Source organism: Eucalyptus grandis, chromosome 3, assembly GCF_016545825.1.
Source record: "Eucalyptus grandis isolate ANBG69807.140 chromosome 3, ASM1654582v1, whole genome shotgun sequence".
NCBI classification, from domain to species: Eukaryota; Viridiplantae; Streptophyta; class Magnoliopsida; order Myrtales; family Myrtaceae; genus Eucalyptus; species Eucalyptus grandis.
The window spans coordinates 46899956-46921551 of record NC_052614.1 but is presented as its reverse complement, the minus strand read 5'-3'; the positions used below and the strand labels follow the sequence as shown (position 1 = coordinate 46921551).

Genomic DNA, 21596 nt, shown 5'->3' with positions numbered 1-21596 from the left:
CTTCATGGATGACGAAGAACTTCGAGTTGGCGAAGAAATTGGTGTAGAGCTCCTGCAAGCAATCGACGACTCCCAGATCTACGTACCCATCTTCTCAGAAAATTATGCCAGTAGAAAATGGTGTCTCCGTGAGCTTGTAAGGATGGTAGACAACATATCCAAGTCAAAGGAGAAAAAAATCCTACCCATTTTTTACTACGTGAAGCCAGATGATGTTGATCTTAAAACCGAATCATACAGAAAGGCCATGGGAGAGCTCAAGAAGGAGCACGAGAAGAAGCAACAGGAGAAGTTTCCCCACGAAGTAGAATCCTGGGAGGGAGAACTCTGGGAGAAGGCTCTTACGAAGGTCGGTAAAATCAAGGGTTGGGTGTTGCAACAAGGCAAAAGGTAAGCTCTAAAGATCCCTGACCTTTCTGGCTTTAGAATCAAGCCCGTCCTGTACGAGAGATGTTGGGAGATATATAAATTAGCAAATCTTCTCATCTTTTTTTTTTTTTAAATACAAGTACAATTATATGCAAGAGTTATTAAGGATAAATAAAAGGAGTAAACTGTTTTTTTTTTTTTTTTTTTTGGATTTAGAGGTATACATGTTAATCTGTATGATTGATATAGCTTTTGTAACTAATGAACTTGCTTCTGTTTGTGACAGTCAAGCGGAACTTTTGGACTTGGTAGTTGAAAAGGTTTTGCAGGAGCTGAAGATAAGACATAAGTCTGTGACTAAAGATTTAGTCGGACTTGATGATCGAGTGGCAGAAGTACTGGAATTGTTAGATGTTGACTGTAGTGATGAAGTGAGGCTGCTCGGAATTCATGGAATGGGGGGCATCGGTAAAACCACTCTAGCGAGGGTCGTCTACAGCGAACTTCTTTCTCACTTTGGAAAGAATTGTGCCTTCTTTGATGATATTCGAGAAACGTTTAACAGGAAGGGGTTAGTCTCGTTGCAGAAGAAGTTACTAAAGGGAATTCATAGTACGGCAGCAAAAATTATTAAAGAGTTGATGAAGGAAGGAAGAATATAGAGAAAACTTGGTAGTGAGAAGTTTCTCATTGTTCTTGATGACGTTGATAATGAAAAACAAATTGAGAATCTAATGGGACAAGGTCGGTTGCATCCTGGAACAAGAATAATTATCACTACTAGGAACACAGGTGTACTGGAGACTATCGAAAAAATGAAGTTGAAGAATTCTGACCTTGCGCTCCAAATTCTGGCTTATGAAATGGCAGAAATGGAATTTAGCCACGCGCTCCAACTTTTCAAGAGGCATGCAATTTTGGAAGGCTCTCCAGCAAGGGATGTTGACGACCTCGCAATAGATATTGTCGATACTACTGGGGCCTTCCTTTGGCTTCAAGTTATAGGTTCATCACTTTATGGAAAATCCAATAATATGGGAGAATACATTAAAACAGTTAAAGAAAATACCGAATCCACAAGTACAAGAGAAATTGAGGATTAGCTAAGGCCCTAAATATCATGAACGCGATATTTTTCTCGATGTTGCATGCTTTTTGATCAATGAGGATATGACTAATGCCATTTACATGTGGGAGGCTTGTGAATTTTATCCTGAATTGGAAATTGATGTCCTTGTTACGAAGTCCTTGATAAAGATAAAGGATGACAAAACTTTTTGGATGCATGACCAATTGAGAGACTTGGGACGGGAAATTGTTCGTCAAGGAAGTCTGAAAATCTAAAGAAGTGGAGTAGGGTGTGGACTAGCAAGATTTCCTTGATTTAGTAAGAACCGAAGGGGTAAGACAACTGTTAGGTTCAGATGAAAAAAGTGACATCCTGTGTTTGAGAATTCAACTTTATGCTCATGATCTTTTCTTCCATTTCATTCATTCAAATTGTAAATAAAATTACTGGTTACCAACAAACTTTAACTAATCATTGCAATTGATTTATTGGCAGAGGTACGAAGATGTTGAAGCACTTGATCTACATTGGAGTTCTAATATCTCAATTAGCCATGAAGAAATTGGAAGGTTTAAAAGTTTGAGGTTCTTGAGATTATCTAATGGGACCTTTGTTGGGGATTTCATCATTTGTCTCTCAAATTTGAGATGGATTTCATGGCATTCCCCCCCACCAGATGTTAGTGTACCTAGTATGCATTCAAAGAATTTAGTTGTCCTTGAACTTTTTGACAATGACTTCAAAGATGATTCGAAAGTATGGGACTTAATTAAGGTATGGTTTCATCTCAATTTATAACAGTTGTCTCATACATTATTTGACTTATTTTTGTAACGTTTATACATCTTTTTTGCAGATGGCAACCGAACTTAAAAGTCTTACTCTTGTAGAATGTCATGGCATTACTAGAACTCCAAACTTGTCTAAATGCCTTGGATTTAGAGAGGTTGACTTTTTGATTGTTGGAGTTTGAAGGAAATCGACGACTCCATTGGAAAGCTAAAGTGCTTGCTTGACTTGAATATCACCAATTGTGGGCTCATTGAACGAGTGCCTGATGAAATTGGAGGGTTAGTGAAGCTTGAGCGCTTCTCTTTGAAGAGTTGCTACGAAGTGCACGGACTCCCCACCTCTATCGGCGACTTGGCATCATTAAGGAAGTTGGACCTTTCAAAGACTGGAATTACAAGCCCCGTCCATTGAAAGGCTCAGTTGTTCTCAACCTACTAGGCTTAGGATCTCTTCCAAACATAATTGAAGGGTTTGGAACTTACTAAAGACACTAAGACAACTTCCGAACTCCATTGGAAAGTTAACATCATTGTGCACTTTGGATCTGTCAAAAGACGGGACTGATGAAACTATAGATCGATGGGAGTTACCCAAAGCTATTCGAATGTTGGACAAACTGGAGGAGCTTTATCTTAAAGGCTGCAATCGGTTGGTTGGCAAAATTCCCGATGAAATAGGAGAACTATCATTTTTAAGAGTCCTAGATTTATGTCGGACCAGTATCCGTCAAATTCCAAAAACAATCAACAAGCTTTCTTGCCTCTCGACACTTGACTTAACAAGGTGTGATGAGATTACGAGTTGTTTGAGCTTCCGTGAGTTTAGTTTGTTTACGTGTTAAATCTAGCTCACTAAGTTGGTCCCAAATCTCTCGAATCTTACCAATCTAGTAGAGTTGGTCCTATCCGATTGCTCTTATATTAGACATTCGTCAAACCTAAAGCACAAATGTGACTTGGGGTGGATTGGAAGGCTATCCAAACTAAAGAAGTTGGAGTTGTGTCTTCTCAATATCGCCGCGCCTACAGAGTTGGGTCCCCTTTCTCTTCTAGAAGATCTTACTTTGTTTAATCTAGATCTGCAACCCCTCGAGCAACTACCGCCTTATTTACATTCTTTAGAACTTAATAATTTCAGCTCAACAGGACCGCCACATTCCAACTTGAAAATTCCGTCAAAGTTGAGGTTTCGTTTTCACGATTGCAAGAAATTCAACTCGATGGGTTTTGCATTGCATTACTTAATGTTTGATGAGTGTGACCTTCAGAGCTTATCCATACCATCTAGCTTAAGGACACTGAATGTATTTAAATGCCCTAATATGATTGAGATTCAGTTTCTTGGTATGTCGGCATCACTGGAGGAATTATCAATCTTTGCCGGTCAATTGGAAGGATAGTATTATGCGGTGAGGGAGGATCTCTCGGGGTCCTCGATCAATCAGAGTCTTCTTTGAGTGAGTCAACCGATTGTTCACCGGGAGTACTTCTTCCCAATACCTTGAAGAAACTAAAAAGACTTGACTTGCTGTTTTGCGAAAACCTAGTTGAGATTCAAGTCATCGGTACACTATTATCATTGCAATCATCTCCATTTGTATTTCATGCTATGGAAAGGTTGACCGGTATATCGAACTTGAAGAACCTTCACCTTTTGGACATCTCTTAATGCGTTAAGTTGCAGGTTGTTGAGGGCCTTGACAAACTAGAGTTTTTGACTAAGTTGGACATCGATATCTGTCCTTCACTGGAAACATTGCTTGACATATCAAACTCGAAAATACCGGATGAGTGCCAATATTGTTTCGCAATGCAGGGAGTCACTCTTCAATTCAGGAAAAAAACTATTGCTTTCAAGCATTACAAACAGATGATGATTCAACAAGGTGCCCTCAACCAGAGACAAACAAGGTGAGCCTCAACCAGGATTTCATCGCAACACCAAAGAATTTCACCTAAAATGTGACTAGATATAAATTTCTTTTTGACAACTTATTCAAACATAAGTAGTAGGAAGCATGCCATTGCACATACCTATCATAGTCCAAATAAATTTATAGGATGTTCAAGAATTGAATTGGAGATGTAAATTTATGAGAAAATATAACAGCCATCATCAACCAGTCCATAGAATCATTTCTTCACTTGCAAATGTCTAGAATTCTCAAATTTTCCCTACCATAACAAACCAAAAGTCGCCATATGAGAGGAGATATCTGATACAGGCAACGGCATTGGCTTTCCTTTCCATTTTCTTTGGTCCCCTCTCTTTGGTCATATTCCTCAATCCATTGACTTTATCTACAATTTCTGTTCATACAGACATAAAACGGAACTTCCAAGTCGTAGACTGAATATAGATGTCTTGTTCCATATAATGCATATTTATTTTAGAATCCTGTAGTTATATTGTCTTTTCCTTTTGCCTCTTTCATCAATACATTCAAGTTCAATCAGTAAGAAATTCAAGGTTAGAGATTTTCACTTCTGGACATTCTGAGGGATATAGAAGGTCATAATGTGCTTCATAGAAGAACATAATGTGGAAAAGTAAAACCGACTTTGAAGGAAGAAAAGTGGAGACTTTACACTACATGAATTACTGAATCATCATTTTTCTCATCAGCAAAAAAATCTTACTTTTCAAACAGCATTATAGACTTCTGATGTCTTGCACATACTAGGAGCCATGAGCCTACTTGACAATGTACCCTTGTTTGTGAAAAGGAAAAAGCAATGTTAAAACTGCATTTTCAAGTCTAGATAGGCTGAAGAAAATCTTATTTTTCATGTAGGAGGAGGCTAAAATGGAAGGGGATGCTAAAGACTCACACAGACTGAAGAAGTATATATTGAACTTAACCACGGCCTATTTTTGCAAGTCTTGATGAACGTGCTCCACCAATAACATTTTGTGATAGATTGAAGACATGCTAGGTGAGCATATTGGAATGTGTCTACAATCGCAACTTTCCTTAGCTTTAAAACTGAAATTCTTTGTAGTTCGAAACAAAGGATGCATATGAAGGACAATTCAAAATCCGTGGAGATTGAAAAGACAAAAACAAGTCTCATCATTTTGGTTGATTGAAGAACTAAGTTATGGCTTGGAAAGACAACTTTAAGACTCCTCTTGATCAAACTCAAAGGCAACCACAGTCGAGGGACAAGTGTTCCAGAAACAAGAACTCATGTTGCACAAGATATTCCCCTGCTTTGGGGATTCATTAACCATTACCCCGAGGTAAGTCTTTCTCCAAGTGAAGTACAAATTGATTTCCATATGGTTCGACTAACAAAGTATTTTCTAATATTTGGCTTGTGTATGACAGTTTCTTCAACCTTTGACAGCATGTGATAAACCAACACAACGAAAGGCAGCTGATTGGCACTGATATACATTTCCATCCAATGATTAGGTGGCTGGTTAGCAGTTATCTTTGTGAACATTCATTACCCGAGATTTAATAAAAGCTGCCTGCTAATAAATGCAGCGACTTCCTACATAATGAACTTCACTCATTTTGTACATGTCATTTTTCATCATCAAGTGTGCACTTTTTGTTGTTAATCGTTCTCCAAAGTCGATAATCTGGTAGTTCTTCGATATCTGCTAAAGTGCTCGTGAATTGCTTGGCCGTAGCAAGCAAGCCCAGAGAAAGGATTTCACTAGTGTCCCTAAGTTGTAAGGACCCTGATATCAAGCTTTCTCTTGGCTCATTCCCACTTGAAATGTGGCCAAAATAGGAAGATTTAAACTCTTATGAAATCACTGGTTATAATTGTAACCATCATGTCATACAGATAAAAGTGCATTCAACATATTAATTCTAGCCTAACTCTGCAGGTTCGGATGTATCTGCCCCCACCAAATATATAGATTTCTGTACAGGTTTGAAACCTTTTCCACAAGGAAATTAAGACTTATTTGCAAGACTAATTTGAAAGAGTTTCCCTCAACCAACAATGTAGATCTTTGAATTTCTGAAGGTCATATTGAGATAGTAATTTTAGCATTTCACTATGCTTGGATGATTTGCAGTTTTTCGTACTTTTGGATCCTTTTCCCGTGACTTTCCCTTTATAATTCTGGTAGTTGCCTCATCCCATAGATATGCCTTTTGATTTACGCATCGAAAACTATAAAATTTTCTCTGCACCAGCTTTAATTAAAGCAGCGAAATGGTAGCGTGGCTTGTAATTTCAAAAAATCCCAGCAACATTGATATATGCTCTAGCAGTGCATAAACAAATAACCGACAAAGCGCAAAGAGAGAGAGAAAGAGAGAGAGAGACTGGTGATTAAGATGGAGCTGCTTATCTCATTGTGCTGGTGCTTTGTCTGTGTGGAATTTGGGAGAAAGATTTTAACATACAAGGAAAACATGATTGACAGATCTTGAACTGTCGAGGTATGCAAGATAAAATTAAATCATACAGTTTAATACCTAACCAACAAAACTCAAGTTGCTGAAAAAATTCATCTGCATTCATACGTCTGTCATACAGAGGGTTCTCGCGAGGCAGTGGGTAGTTCTAGCTCAGGCTCAGATATAAGTGGAGAGACATAAAAGTCGACCATCTCCTTGGTTACTTCTTCCAAACTTGGAGGATCCCACTGCACATTATTTGATAAGCCCACGATGATTTCAGTCATTGAAGTTGAGAAAATGTTTAAGGTTGGAAAATTGGGACTCAATTTTACCTTTGGAGCGAAGTCCTTATCCACTAATCGTGTGCGAACACCCTACAGATGGCAAAGAGCACTATTGATGAGAACATAAACTATCTTTGCAACCCCACAGATGGCAAAGAGTACCATGATCTGATGATAAGGAGAGAGAAGAAAAACCACAAGATTCAACCAAACAATTGCAGTGGATGTCCAAGACTTGCGTACCTCACAAAAGTCTTTGGAAACTTCTCCAGAGATTCCATGGAGGGATATTCGGTATTCCCGAGTTAAACATTGATCAAGGGTCTGGAATCTGCCTTCACGAATCTGAAAGTAATAATTATAACCAAGTCAATGTTTGAGAGAAGGAATCTATGTCCAACAAAGAAATCAAAAAATGGAAACTCACAGATCTTAAGGTGATTTTTAAGCTCAATGGAGAAGCTTCCCTTAGTTTCTTGAGGGTCATTGCACACCATTCATCATAAGAGTCAGCTGCTTCAATTTCCTAAGCAACACCAATTTAATAAGATGGCAATAATAGAACATCTAGGATATTAACTATGCTGACTCATTGCATTTCTCAGTTGATTAGTCCCAATTCTACCATCATGTCATCTGGCAAAATAAAACATCAGTCATACCATCTCAAAAACCAGTACGATGTCAAGCATTGTGGACTTTCCAACGAGCAAATATAAGAGTCCTTTTCAGGGTGTCTTGTCCAACTTACCAGTGCATGAATAATTTCCTCAACTGTGTCGTGGCTAAAGCATTTATCGATCACTTCAATCCTGAGTCAGTGAACAAGACAAAAATACTCCATTTAAAAAATTATTTGATACACACTTCAATAGCTGCAACAAATAATACTGAAGAGATTAGAAAACAAAAGACTTCCTGGTAGTAAGCATAACAAAAAGTGCAAGTTCATTCTTTAATAAAGGTGAGAAAAATATACTTGCACAGAGAAGGAAGAAACTTTCTCCATAAAAGCAGCAATCACTCTGCTATGTGGAATATTTACTTGTCCCTTGCACAGTTCTAATATGCACAACAACTAACAACATGTCATAACTAATAACTTATTATGTAGATCTTAAGTGTTTAGAAGGACTGATTCATAGTTCTACCTGGGTTTGGATAAAACAGAATCAGCCACATAAAGTGTGAAAATAGCTAGTACAAAAATTCTAAGCATATAAAGCCTATATTTGCCTTATAGCCAACTGCACCAAAAAGTAAGAAAGCTATAGTTATGTGTGGTAGAACGCAATCTACTCGCAATGTACATCATTTATTAGCTACATCACAAACTTCTCTAGTCCATTTCCCCAGACAGGCGTATAACGTAAATTTATACTGTATAGATCCAAAAAACATACAGTCATTTACACAGAGGAGGATAAAACTAAAAAATCATGCCATAAAGAACCCAGAAGCTGTAGACTAAAGTTGAACATTACTTATGAATGATACTTCTCCTGTCGGGATAAACAAGATCACCATATTGTGAAAGGGATGTCTCTATAACAGATGGATCATCAGTAGTGAGTCTACCAAGACGCTCTTCAATCAAAGCCAATCTCTGTCAAGGTCATTAGTCATAACTCAAGAAGAGATTATCAAGGTATGAAGTGTAAAAACACTGAAGCAGCAGTGAAAGGTGCATTGTAAACAAACCGCATTTAGTGAATAATGAGTAGCCAAGCGGCAGGCAACCATTTCAACACCATTAAGCTTATCCCCTGTGAGAGCCAGGTATTCCCCTGGAAGAAGAAGGCCACATTCTAAGACAGTATCCTAATGCTAGTTATTGACAACTTGGTATTCAAAGAGGAATAGTACTAAACCATGCAAAGAAAATAATGTGGAAACTATATGAACCTTTCATTACAAACATAAGGACAAAGCAAAAACTATATGATCTCTTCATGGTTCAATAATAAAGTATACTTTGCAAACAAAGGCTTCCCTTTAGTGCAATGCATTGGATGGTCTTCAACATTTCTGCATGCCAGAAGGGAACTAATGGATACAGCAAAACATTCCAACATGCAGTAAAGATTAAATTTTCAAGGAACTTCCAGTTTACAGAAACCAATAGAACACTTTGAGGCCTAATTTTATCCGACCCTTCTGACCTATTTTTAATTTAATGAATGATCTCCTTATTTCATTACACAGTTTAGCCAAGACCTTTGTTTGCATAGACAACCTACCTAGATAGCCAGGTAGATGGGAAAGGTGGAAGGAAGCTCCTGCATCTGGATGAAATCCTATTTGAACCTCTGGATGGGAAAAAACCTGCAATTGAAAGCATTAGCTCAAGAATTTACTTTGTGGAATTGCTGCAGAAAAATGAAACCAGGTGCATTATATGTTTGTTAGTTCAAGTTAGTCCTCCCATTAAAAAACTAAACAGAAATGGTGAAGTGGATGTCACAAGGCTATAACATGCCACCTTGGCATCTACGCAGCCACGTAGGGTCCATGTGCTATTACACAGTTAAAAAAAAAATGAAAAATGTTATGGTTTTAGAAAGAAAATTGAAAAAAAGAAAAAAAGAGGAAAACCATCTTCAGCTTGCTCTGGCAAAGAGAGGACAGTCACGCACCGACAGCCACCAGCAAGGGTGGCCAGACCCTCCCAGGCTCAGGTCACAGTGGCCACACCTTCATGGAGCTTGGGCGTGTTCCATCACAGAGGTATACACCCACAGAGAGAGATACAAGGAAAAAGCAGTCCTGGTCCTCGACCACCTCTCAGCACCCAGCAGCAAGGGCCACAGAATTCACAACAGATCTAGGCGAGGGTCACCATCTCACGTCAGATCTGCAGTGGTTCTGCTGGGATTTGAACTGGTCCGAGAAACACAGACTATGAGAATTTCATGCATTCAAATTATTCAGTTGTTGCCAAACCGTTGTCAATAAATAACAAAAAGTAGATCACAAGGATTGAGTAAACCACAAGTGCTTTGTGATTTGGAGGATTCAAGAATACTTTTTCCTCCTTTTTTGTGGTCTATGATCAGAGTGCACAGCTTGAGAGCTCGTTGTCATTGTAGCCATATATTCTTGTTCTTCTGTAGTGGGCTCAAACAAAGTCAACCACCTAAAAGAAAAGAATTTGGTATTCCTTTATGCTATTTTTGTTGATGCTTTGTTAAGTTTCCTTGATTTGGGTTGATGGGTTATATGAAGTTTGATTGTTACCATTAGTTCTGGCTTCCTGTTTCAAGAATTTTGCCATTTCATGTTTGTGGACCCAGTTATTTGGTTCCTCTTTTCTAGAAGATTCCGTGTTGTGCAAACACAAGCTCAATGCTCTCTTACACACTAGGTCGGTCTCTCTGTTGCATGTGGTATTCAAAGGCGATGGCAGCAAGTACCCAGTCACCATGAACCTGGCTATGGCTGGGCAACACCACCTCCACCGGCAGGCCACCCTCCCACCTTTTTTTTTTCCACCTCAGAGATTTGCTCAAGAAGAATGATGATGTGGATGGGCATATCAGCATTCCAGTCTAACTGTTTGACGGAAGGACTAACTTGAACAAACAAACATATAGTTCAAGGACTTGATTGCACAAAAAAAAAAAAGTTGAGGGACGACAATGCAAGTTGAAAAGGTTCAAGGACCTCCCATACCATTATCCCATATAAAAATCTATGTTAATACCAATCCCATGACAATTTAGCTCACTGGTTTTGCCAGAAACCTATGTTCCAGCTCAGGAGCAAATTCACATATAATGACAGCCAATGGCATCGAACCTCACTTTACATTAAGATAAGAAATAAATTGGCAAAGGAAGTTGAATAAACACAACCCCAGCGAGCACATGTATGAAAGCAGTTAACATCTATATCAGTATTTAGGAAAAGTCACATACAGTTTTATCAGTTGCCAATTGAAACATTCCAGGGAGAGAAATCCCAGCTCCACTTGCCATAGTGACACCATCCAAGATAGCCAGCTGCCCAAGAGTGAAGTAAATAAAAAGTGACCAACTCATAATTGAAACTAACATGAGTGCTGAGACATTCAAACAACTTTGATTGACTAATAATTAAATCCCAGAAATTGAATATTACACCTACTAAATGGTTATTGCTTGCAGTTTTTACTGTGAAAATGGGTCAACAAGTTGATGTCAAGTAAACAAACACTTTGATAGAATATTAAACGCCAAATAATAAAATAACGAACGCAACTTGGAGTACATCATGCAATTAATTTTAGAAATGGAATCCTGCTTGACATGGAAGAAACTGTGCCTATAAGATGACTACTACAAACCAATTGCAGTAAATGTCACTCACTTTCCATTTGACTCGAGGAACAAAGAGGGAAAATGTAAATGATTTTTAATTGTTCTTCTTTCTTAATTAAGCATAAAGTAATAAGTAGACAAGGGCTAAACATCAAAAGGACTTACTTTTGCTCCAAGAATCATTTCAAGAATCACAAGGACTTACTTTCTCCTCTCATCTCACCATGAATCGCCTTACACATAAAGACCGTGGTCATGCAGATCATTAGTCAAAGATAGTTTTACTAATCATGCCGCCAATGCAAAGGTACCTCGTCTACTTAAGATTCATCTGTAACAAAGTATATCCACCTTAGTGACCTAGACTTTTTATGCTATGGAAAATGGTACCGAAGTGGAATGGAGTAGATCACATGTCAAGAAGCATGATATCCGACTAGTAGGTTCAATAATTTCAATATTTTGGATCATGATAGAGCTCCAAGGATTCAGCCACCATCACTCACTTTGTAACACAGAAAGTTTCTTTCACTAGTTTTTGTAGCATGATTGCAAGTTTAGAGCAACATTTAATTTAATGTTACTATAATCATTCATTCAAGTTATTTCCAAGATTTCAAAAGTTTGTGTAAATGCTTTCTAATTGTCTAGTGAACTGATTATTTTTCAGATTGCCAATTTTAGCGATCCATAAGGCAAGAGTAACCTATATCAGCATGTGTGCATAGTTTCTAGTTTGCAGGGATATCAACAATCTCCATATCACTGAAACCCAGTAATACCGCAAACTGTGAGATTAAAGTTTTCTATCCATGACAAGAAAACTAACTCTTAAGCATACTTCAACCACTTACTCACCAAACATGAAGCATCAATTCAAAAACTATAAAATGAGATTTTTATAGTATCAACTATATAATTTATCAGAATCATAGGAATCTAGGGTGAAAGTTCTGTTTCTCATCCAGCCAGGAGAAATACTACCTTACTCTATGATGTCTGGCCAATAATAAATTGTGTCAAGAGGTCATTACAGAAATCAAGAGAAATTCAAGAGGAAAATCCAAGCCCTGAAATTATCCATTACAAAGTAGACTGATTCTAAATCTCAAAAGAGCTAACAGTTTATAAACTTCAAAAGGAGGTACTTACATGTGGTTTCAAATATGTCCCTTGCAGGTAAACAAACTTATATAAAGTATCAAATTTTTTTTTGCAGTCCTCAATGTTCCCTGCAGATATGTTGACTATTTGATTAGAAACAACAATTAGGAAAGAAAAGTAAAAGAACCAAAAGATCATAATCAAGGGAATAAAAGCAGATTGATAGCAAAGTTGCGTGCTCTTTGAAGAGCACTTGAGGGCCATTATTTCACACCTTCCACCTTAATTTATCTATCATATCCCACCTGATTCAATATTTAGTTTCACTCAAACACACTGGCTCCTAATCCGACCTTTCTTCTACAGCCACAAATCCACCAATGGGTATCGTCTCCAGTTATAAAACTTACCTTCACATGTTGATATTTAACACCCCAACATTGTCACGTTTATGATATTCTTGCCCTTGAACCAATCCTCTACTTCTAATAACTATTTAAATAAAGCAAAGAAAAAGGACATAAAAACTATCAGAGAAAAAAATGTTGAAAGCCAAATAAATGAAAGGATTCATCACCGACTGACCTTCAGTGAGCAAATGATAAAGGGTAACGACATCTCCACCTGAGCAGAAAGCTTTGCCACTACCCTTCAGATCAGACAAAAAAGTTAATAACATTCAAAGATTGTGAACCCTGACAATAATAAAAGGAATGCCTGAAATGTGAATCCATTTCTCCTTCTATTTAGACTCTAGACAAAACAAAACCAGGATCTATTTGAAACTATCAGCTCTTGTATGAGGGCATGTAGTGGCAATACCTTCATCAACACAAACCCAATGTTTGGATTCTCTTCCCATGATTCATAGAGCCTCTTTAGCCTGTCCACCTGTAGAAAATATCAGCATAAAATTTCAAGCTTTAATTATTCTAGAAAAGATAACCGAACCAGGTACCAAGAAACACGAAAAATGAAACGGCTTTCCGTTCTGATTGGGGTCAGGAAGGAATTATGTCGAGTTGGGGAGAGAGGAGAAGAACCAAACCATTGAGGTAGTGAGAGAATTAAGAGCAGATGGCCGGTTGAGTATCGCAGTTCTTGAGTTGGCTCTTCCATCCACCAAAACCTGACGCCACAAACATACACGAATCGAAATATAAGCTCCCAATGTAAATGAACCCGCCTTTTGCTATCCCCAAAGTAGACGCTGCGACTTGACCCCATCGAGTTTCTGAACGAATCAAATTGACTACCTGGACAAGTTGCATCAAACAACAAACCGAAACACATACCTGGTCTTGGACGTCGTCGTAGCAAGCGTAATGGGGCTGAGCAGAGAAACTTCTCCGGTGAGGGAAAGCGCCGAGCTTGGGAAGCGAACGCCTGGCTCTCACCAAAACCTTCAAGCTATGCATCTCTCTTTCTCCTTCCTTCTCCTGCTGTTGTTTGAACACTCTATAAAAGGGTTTTCGAAGGGCGTTTCTCCGGAGCAATGCCTGAACCCGTCGCTCCGGCCTCCCCCTCAAAATGAGAAGCGAACGGCGCGACGCTGAACGATGCACGCTGAGGAGGCAAAAGGAGTAGAACAGAGCAGAGCAAAGATCGAGCGGCCATTCGGATATCGTCCGTGTCGTAATTGTACGAGAGAACTCAGATTGGGCTTTTGTCATCTGGGCTTATATGGACCGGTCTGATCCAGTCTAAGATCTGGACCAAAAGGCCTACCAAATAGATAAATCCATTTTTACCTCATTTTTAATGGGTTGAATTGTTATATTAGTTAGTCATATTCAATAAATAGATTATAAATAGATTTAAAATGATAAATCCAAAATTAATATGAATATTAAATGGTTTCAAACTTACATTTGCTAAAAGTAATCCCAAACATGTACCTCTATCACTCTATCTCACCTTAGGAATAAGTTTATTGCTCACACTTGCTTATTCAATGCTCTCAAAGAAAACATCAAATCTAAGTTTAGAAAAACATATGAGTTTTCTTATATTAGTTAAATGTGAAAGTACTTTAGCAATATAGGTAGGTACAGGTATTGATCACTAAATTTGTATTGCATAGGAATATGTCAATAAAAATTAAGTCAATTTGAATTGAGTTGAAAGTCATTTCATTTTCGACTCAACCCAAATTCAACTTGACCCTCCCAATTTTTCAAGCTCTTGCAATAACTCCCCAATTTTTTTTTAGTCCCATGACCAAATTTTGTGTCGTTGACTTAATTTTTCCAATACGATTTTTCCTGTAGATTCATGCTTGTTTTCAAGCATTTCATGTTCAGCTCAGTAGTGTCAACTTTATGTTCTTTATAAGTTGTACATGCTTTCATCTTGTGTTTGATGATTTTGGTGTAGCTTCAAGAAATGCTGTCTTAAGATACATTGTCATACAAAAGCAATGAAGCTGGTTCTTTTTCTTTTTTTTAATTGTAATCGTCAAGGAGGAGATACCAATAGTTTCAGTTTGAGATTACAAAGTGTAAAGAAATGCTTTATTGCATTGCTTATTTACAAACAAATCATTCTGGTCAAATTAAGTCCAAACAATGTCCTCGTCTCAAGATGTGGCGCAACTCTATTGGCCGTACCCTTCGTGTTAGAAGACTTCATTTGATTGTCGTCGTGCCCCTTTCCGTGTTAACTGTAGCCGGTCCGTACCTCGTGTGCAGGCACTAGTCAGCTCGAAAACGAGTGCCCTTCCTCGGAACTCTCCCACAGGAACAGCATATGGTGAATCCCAATCAGCATCAAAGACTTCTTGAAGCTGCGAAACTATGTCCTGGTCATACGTCCCGAAGCCGACACCAGGCAGTAGTATAGAAATAGTCCCATATGAGGTTGCTCGTTCCAATGTGGGCTCTCACATCGCTAACCAGCATACTTCCCATGGTTGACCCGGGTGTAACCAGGATACTTATTCCCAGTGCTGGTCCCATTGCTGATCGCAGCTCCAGTCGCGTTAAAACCCGGCACCATGTAGTACTTGATCTCGACTTTGCCAGAACAATTGTTGTATTTCGAAGAGGAGCAGAGGACATTAAAATAGAGGAGAGACTTCAGGTAAACGTCAGTGTTGTTTATGAAATGCGCCCAATGTGCTACCAATATCTTCACTTTGGCATGCTTGGAAAAGACAACCTGAAAATTATTTGTTACCTCAGAAAATATGTTCCCAGTAACTATATATGGGAGGAAATAAAGTTGGCCAATAGAGATAAATAAAAAATAGCCTGTGTGATTAACCCATTTGGTCAGTAAGCAGTTCATCATAGCAAAAGCTTTACCCATTTTCCTTCAATCATTTTCAAACCAAAGTGGCATATGGTGATAGCAGGAAAATACCACTGCTTACAAAAAGCTGAAAGCATTGTCATTTTTCCGTTCCAAGCACACGAGTCAACTCAAAACAAGAAGCCAATGACAGCGATCAAACTTCAGTATTTGTGGTGCCTAAATGCTTCGTTGGTTCAATCTTTGAATGTTCATGCAAGTCACAGTCCATCTCCATAAAAGAAAATGGAATCTGGTAGATGCAAGACTGAAATGATTCTAAATGAACATCATATTGACTTGTATCAGATGATTTGGATTTACAAGTACAAACAAGGGCAGCAACTGTTGCAAGAAAGGAGCATACCTCTGACACAGCAGAAGAAATGGATGACCAATAAACAGTTTGCTCAGCATATTGTGATTGACCAAGCCAATCCATTGTGCTGATCCTAACAGTGCCTCCACTTCCAACTGATTTTATTGTGTCAACCCATGCCTGTTCATCAGCCTGGTACTTGCCAAATGACAGCTGCAATGGCAGTATATTGTATGTTAAAGATAGAAGCTTGAAAGATGAAACTGAGGGGATCCTTCAAAAGGATCAGCAGAGCAATCACAATGTGATTCAATCAAAGTTGAGCACCCTCACTATTCATGAAGGAATCCACACTGAAAAGGTTTACTTGCTAAGATATCAGATAGAAGATAATAGACAACTAAACTGGGTCAATTAGCCAAATTCTAATTGGGCACATAGACACCTAGAACTGTGATATTGCAAATCAACAAACTTAATAAATTCTAACTTAAAATGCAACCATTCATTCTTTATCTTTTGATTCAACAAACAATTATAGGATGAAACAAGTCTAACCTATAATGGCTAATATTTTGATGATGTCCAAAGGCATTTCTTACTTTGTATATTAAGACAAAATGTAAAATGTTAAATAGATAGGTTTTGGACAAGTTACCTCTCAAGGAGCAAAAGAAAGATAGCTAAGTTGAGATCGTGAAGATGTATGATTACGTCCAGGAGTATCTAATGGAAGACGAAACATGTGAGGATGTGACAGGACTGGATAGCCTGCTACATGAGGAACCTCCACAGATTGAGGAAGAGGCGACCTGCCATGACATATTTGCTCATAACAATAAGTGGACTCAGAAAATGTTAACATCAACCTTCACCAGATCATTATGATGGCAAGTGAACTGAAAGCAAATCAAGCACAAAACCATTCAGTTGAGCACCAAACTGATCGAATGGTCACAACATCACATCACAGGCTAATATCAGACCAAGAACAAGCTGCTGATTTCAAATTTGAGAATAACTTTTTGACAGAAGCCTGCAACCAAGTCTAAGCATCAGAGTTGCCAAACTAGAGTCAGCCATGTCTATCCAGTTATAGACAGGCATCCAACTAGAAGTCCTCAAGAGAGCAAATCTTGTCCTTGTCTCTTATTTTAGAAACTCCTTTCTTCTTTTAAAGGCTATGTACAATGCACTGGAGAATTTCTGCTTACTCATCAGTCCCATAGAACAGCATTTCCAAAATGAACAATTTGAAAATAAAATCCAATCTCTTACTCTCAATCCGGATATCTCTACTTTTCTTCTTTTAAAAGCTATTTACCATACATAAGAACTGTTCTGCTTTCTCTTTGCTCGTATCATTCAATCATCTGGGAGAAAACAAACTGAAAAAAAAGTAGCAAACGCCAGGAAAAAGTTTTTAAGATACATTTGGCAAACATTTATAGCTGATCCGACCTAGTGGGATAAGGCTTGGTTTTTCTTGTTGTCATAATAACAATTTGGAAAGCACTCCGACAAAGATGAAAATCCAAAATCTGTCAACATCATTAAGCTGCAGCACCAAAAACAATCTTAACAAACAACAGAATCACTTGTCTATCAGCATAACCTCAGGAGTTTCAGACCAGAGCCTAGAGTTAATCTGATGGTTGAAAGACAAAAAAGGATATTCCTTGACTAAAAGTGAAACAACAGAAAATCCCATGGAGCAGAGACATGCTTTATGAAATGAAAATGAACTCTTCTATCACCCAAAGAAACAAAGAAAATGAACAATACAACCAAATGCCAGGGGGAAAAAAGAAGAAGAGCATAACGATTCACAAAATCTTAAATTATGCAGGCAAAAGTGGCACAAGAAAAAGTGCAATACGGATGTTTTTGTCATACTTGCATCGCTCTTCAGATTCAAGGAAATGTGACCAACAGGGAACTTTTCTGGTGATCTGCCATTGTTGATCCGAGACATTCTTTGTGTAAGCTGAAGCATTGAGAGAGGAAAGTTTCCACAGGTTGTCATTGTAGGTTTCAACCTTCTTTGCTATTTTGGGACAATTAACTAGGTATATTCCAAGTTCCTTCACCTGTAAAGATTTGAACATTATAATTCTTCTATATGGCTCAAATACACAAACAAATCTATAAAGATTGAAGAGATGAAAAATAGGCGATATGTCTTAAAATATTGTAAATGTGGCAGAATCTTCTACAATCTTACTTGCCAACAAGAATGGGACGCTTATAGCTGAGAACCCACACCTCTTCTTTTGCTCAGTCAAAATTTATTTAGCCACAGTTGGATTGATATCCTCACCAGTAATAAATGGAGAAAAGGCTATACTACTATATTGTACCTGAGAAAGGGACTTCCAATCATTGTTTGCAGATCCAATATAAACATCTCGATTATCTGATATCCACACTTTGGCATGAACTATGCCTGAACCCCACCATTTGGCAAATAACAGAGTAACAGACTTGACGTTTGTCCTTCCTGAAGCAAGGTCATTTGGTTCTTTGTCATAGTCAGGATACACTCCTGAGTGCTGTAAAAGCCTGATGAAGTTTAATATCTTTCAGAGGAGGGCTAATGTTTGCAAGAAGTAAATGAGAAAATCTATAATAGACATGGTAAATATGAAAACATAAGCCTCAAGAAGATGAGTCCGAGATTATGCAGCATAGACATATTGCTTGCTCTACTTCCTACATAACTTAATATCGGCCTTCAAACTTCTCTGAAAGTAATGATTTACTCACTGCTTTGCTAAGTAATTCTGGCACTACAGTCGTTCAATATCTTCATCTGTCAGACTAATATCCTTCCTGAGGCTCCCTTGGAGCTTTTGGAGGAGAAGGGTTCTCTCCAATGGAGGACCTTTTACTATCTCAAAGTCAAATATAATTGCATCACTTAGAATTCGGGTAGTTCTCCAAGATAGACCATTGTCGGGATTTTACTCAGGAGAACACATTAAGCAAATTACATAACACGTACTTCGGAAACTTTTTGACATGTTAACAGAGAGTTTGGTTAAAGATCACGAGTGACAAAAATACGAAAGCTACCAGATATAAAATAAAAGGTAGCCCCGATCGCCCATTTTGCGAAATACCCAAACACAAAGCTCCACTTGCTACCAAAGCAGCTGTACACATGCAAATCAGCATACGCAAGGGCATAGCAAGCACCGTCTGCAATTACCTGATAGTGACATTCCAATCAGCAGCATCTTCAATGGCTTTGTAAACACTGCGACCCAAATCAGCCCCAAATCTGGAGCATATCAGACTGAGAGTAACCATAATTGCCAGAGCGAGGATCATCAGGACGAGCATTCAGCTGCCAATACTGCGCTATGATGTCCAGCTTCTTTGTCGAGTTTCCCGCCAACCACTGCAATACATCCGCTAAACCATTTGTCTCCCCATTCAGCAACTAATACATTTAGGTTTCATTTATTTAGCAGAAAATGAAAATTTGGAAAACATTTATTTATAAATAATTACTTGTATGACTTGAAAATAATTAGTCAATGAAAATTTTTTTTTATCATTGAAATTTTATGTCTAAACATCTTTCATAAATAATTATATTTTCATTTTCATTTTTGGAAACAAGCCTAGACATTTTTGCGAAAAATAGTCTTATCAATATTTTTTAACACCAATCTCAGTCCTCCTACCCTGATCTGTCTCTCCTACCCTGTTCCTCCAATCATGCTTTCTAAAACCAAACTGCAGCGGGTTACTTAGTTAAACGCATCCTACTCTGTTCCTCCAATCATGCTTTCTAAAACCAAACTGCAGCGCGTTACTTGGTTAAACGCATCCTTGCGGAAGTGGGGCGCCCATCAGTGGAGAGGACGCCGGAAACATGGCGGAGGAGGGGCATGTCAGTGAGATGGATTGGACGAGCCACGCCTTGCAGCGAGGCAAGCCCAGCGAGACGGCGGGAGCAGAGAGGTTGGCTCCGGCGACGAGCGCCAGCGCGGCCAGAAGAGGAGGCGGAGGGCGACGGAGCTTCTTCATCTTCCGGGTTCGATTCGAATCGCCGTGCGGTCGCGCGAATCGAAGTCAAGGCGGTCCTGCGACGATGGCGGAAGAAAGAGAGAGAGAGAAGAAGGAAAGAATGGATTTTCGAACAAGCGCAGAGATTTCCTCGTTGGATTTGACTTTTCGAGTCCGCCGAGGTGGCGGTTTTATCGTCGTCAGCACGTGGTGAAATTTTGGGGTTTAATTTTTAGTAATTTGGTAATTTCCTTTTCTTAACTTTTGGAATTTAAGGAAATTGATTGCTTGACGCTCGGGGTAATCCTCTGAGAAACCGGATGAGCTGGTCATCCGGTCGCAAGGTCCTTCACGTTCGACCAGCATATTCTCAAGCATATCTATCGCAAGCGTACTAAAAAATTGAGTTCGTTGACACGTTCTCGGTTACGTGTTACCTATAAGTATAATCAGCAAAAAAAAAAAAAAAATTTATGAGATCTGCATCTATTAATTATTTATATAATTGTACAATCGACTATATTACGTGTTAAGCATATTTGCATTCAATCGGAGAATGTAACTACTATACTATTTTATTTTTCATTAATCCTATACACATATATCGAGCAAAACTATTCCATCACGTTTTGCAAAGTGATCGTCTGTCGTTGATTGTGTAACTATTGCCATGTAGTTGGATAACTTGCTCCTAGAGTTCTAGAGAAGTTGTGAAATTTTAAAACACTATCTAGTTTCTAAAATGTTATTTAGGGTGCGCATGACAAAATTTCTGAAACAAAAATTGATTTATAGCCAGAAATTGATTTCTCAATTTTTATTTCAAAACGAGAAGTTAAAATTTTTAAATTTTCTGATTTCTTTTTCAAACCTATTTCCGGAATAAAATACATTTCAAAAATAGAAAATCAAATTATATTACCAAACGGATTTAAACTTGTTCAGAGGAATAAAAAAACAGAGAAATAGAGAAATATAAATTTTATCATGCGTGTCCTAAGCTTATGCTTAATTAAACAAAAAAAGAACCTTAACGATCTTGGCCACTGCACCTACATATTAATTAGGGTGTTAAATGGGTGGATCGGTCGGGTCATTAATGGTTCGATCCAAATTGACCCATTAATCCATTTATGATCAATTTATGTCTAATGTAAATTTTTTTTCGACCTATACCCGACCCAACCCATATTCAACCCATACCCAACCCAACCCATTAATAAAATATTTTCATATTAAACCAAATTTAGAAAAACTTATTCCTATGTTTTTTTTTTTTTTAAGATTATAGCTTATTTCTTTTATATATATTATTTTTTAAAATGGTATCGCTAAAATATTTTTATACAACACAAATTTAATGGATAATTTTTATAATAATTATTTTAAAAAATCAAAATTTAATTATTTTTTATTTTTTAAAAATTATTTTTAAATTATTTTTTAAATATAATTTCCTTTTCTTTTGTCTTCTTCTTCTTCTTCTTCTTCTTCTTCTTCTTCTTTGGTGTTGCCGGCCAAGATGAAGGCGGCCCGGCCGGCCACACGAGGCGAGGCTCGAGCCTTCTTGGACGTTGGCGAGGCCTCGCCTCGCCGGTGTAGGGCAAGCTCGAGCTTGCCCCGGCCGAACTAGCGAGGCTTGAGCCTCACCCAATGCCCGAGCTCGAGGCTCGAGCCTCGC

At 38.2% G+C, this 21596-nt stretch overlaps 2 protein-coding genes, 1 long non-coding RNA gene and 1 pseudogene across 4 annotated transcripts; 2 read left to right on the top strand and 2 right to left on the bottom strand.

Moving 5' to 3' along the window:
- Positions 1 to 4: 4 nt before the first annotated feature.
- Positions 5 to 2641, top strand: LOC104439795 (disease resistance protein RUN1-like). The gene is made up of 4 exons (XM_039309668.1): positions 5 to 390; positions 656 to 940; positions 1154 to 1367; positions 2414 to 2641. Exons 1-4 carry the CDS (start codon positions 5 to 7, stop codon positions 2639 to 2641), a joined length of 1113 nt encoding a protein of 370 aa, XP_039165602.1.
- Positions 2642 to 4106: 1465 nt separating this feature from the next.
- On the top strand, positions 4107 to 5298 carry LOC104439724. The gene is made up of 3 exons (XR_005549828.1): positions 4107 to 4140; positions 5025 to 5166; positions 5233 to 5298. It is a non-coding gene; the product is annotated as an uncharacterized LOC104439724 (long non-coding RNA).
- Positions 5299 to 6528: 1230 nt separating this feature from the next.
- LOC104437570 (3-hydroxyisobutyryl-CoA hydrolase-like protein 2, mitochondrial) lies at positions 6529 to 13976 on the bottom strand. Of its 2 annotated transcripts, none has more exons than XM_039310129.1 (14): positions 13584 to 13976; positions 13337 to 13417; positions 13111 to 13179; positions 12874 to 12937; positions 12337 to 12416; positions 10804 to 10887; positions 9127 to 9211; positions 8588 to 8673; positions 8371 to 8492; positions 7638 to 7698; positions 7314 to 7412; positions 7130 to 7231; positions 6935 to 6976; positions 6529 to 6847 (listed from the first exon to the last, which is right to left on the bottom strand). In XM_039310129.1, exons 1-14 carry the CDS (start codon positions 13959 to 13961, stop codon positions 6731 to 6733), a joined length of 1470 nt encoding a protein of 489 aa, XP_039166063.1. In that variant the 5' UTR covers positions 13962 to 13976; the 3' UTR covers positions 6529 to 6730. The 2 variants fall into 2 exon arrangements, with proteins under 2 accessions (XP_039166063.1, XP_039166064.1); XM_039310130.1 differs by having other exon boundaries at positions 13337 to 13420; positions 13617 to 13976.
- An 811-nt stretch (positions 13977 to 14787) lies between these two features.
- LOC104439764 lies at positions 14788 to 19936 on the bottom strand (annotated as a pseudogene).
- Between the last annotated feature and the right edge of the window lie 1660 nt (positions 19937 to 21596).

Coding starts and splice junctions, on each gene's coding strand:
- LOC104439795 (XM_039309668.1), top strand. CDS start 5: ATGGATGACGAAGAACTTCGAGTTGGCGAAGAAATTGGTGTAGAGCTC. Junction 391..655: donor GTGTTGCAACAAGGCAAAAG/GTAAGCTCTAAA, acceptor TGTTTGTGACAG/TCAAGCGGAACTTTTGGACT. Junction 941..1,153: donor GAAACGTTTAACAGGAAGGG/GTTAGTCTCGTT, acceptor TATCACTACTAG/GAACACAGGTGTACTGGAGA.
- LOC104437570 (XM_039310129.1), bottom strand. CDS start 13,961: ATGACAAAAGCCCAATCTGAGTTCTCTCGTACAATTACGACACGGACG. Junction 12,417..12,873: donor TTATCATTTGCTCACTGAAG/GTCAGTCGGTGA, acceptor ACATATCTGCAG/GGAACATTGAGGACTGCAAA. Junction 7,413..7,637: donor AGGAAATTATTCATGCACTG/GTAAGTTGGACA, acceptor GGTGTTGCTTAG/GAAATTGAAGCAGCTGACTC.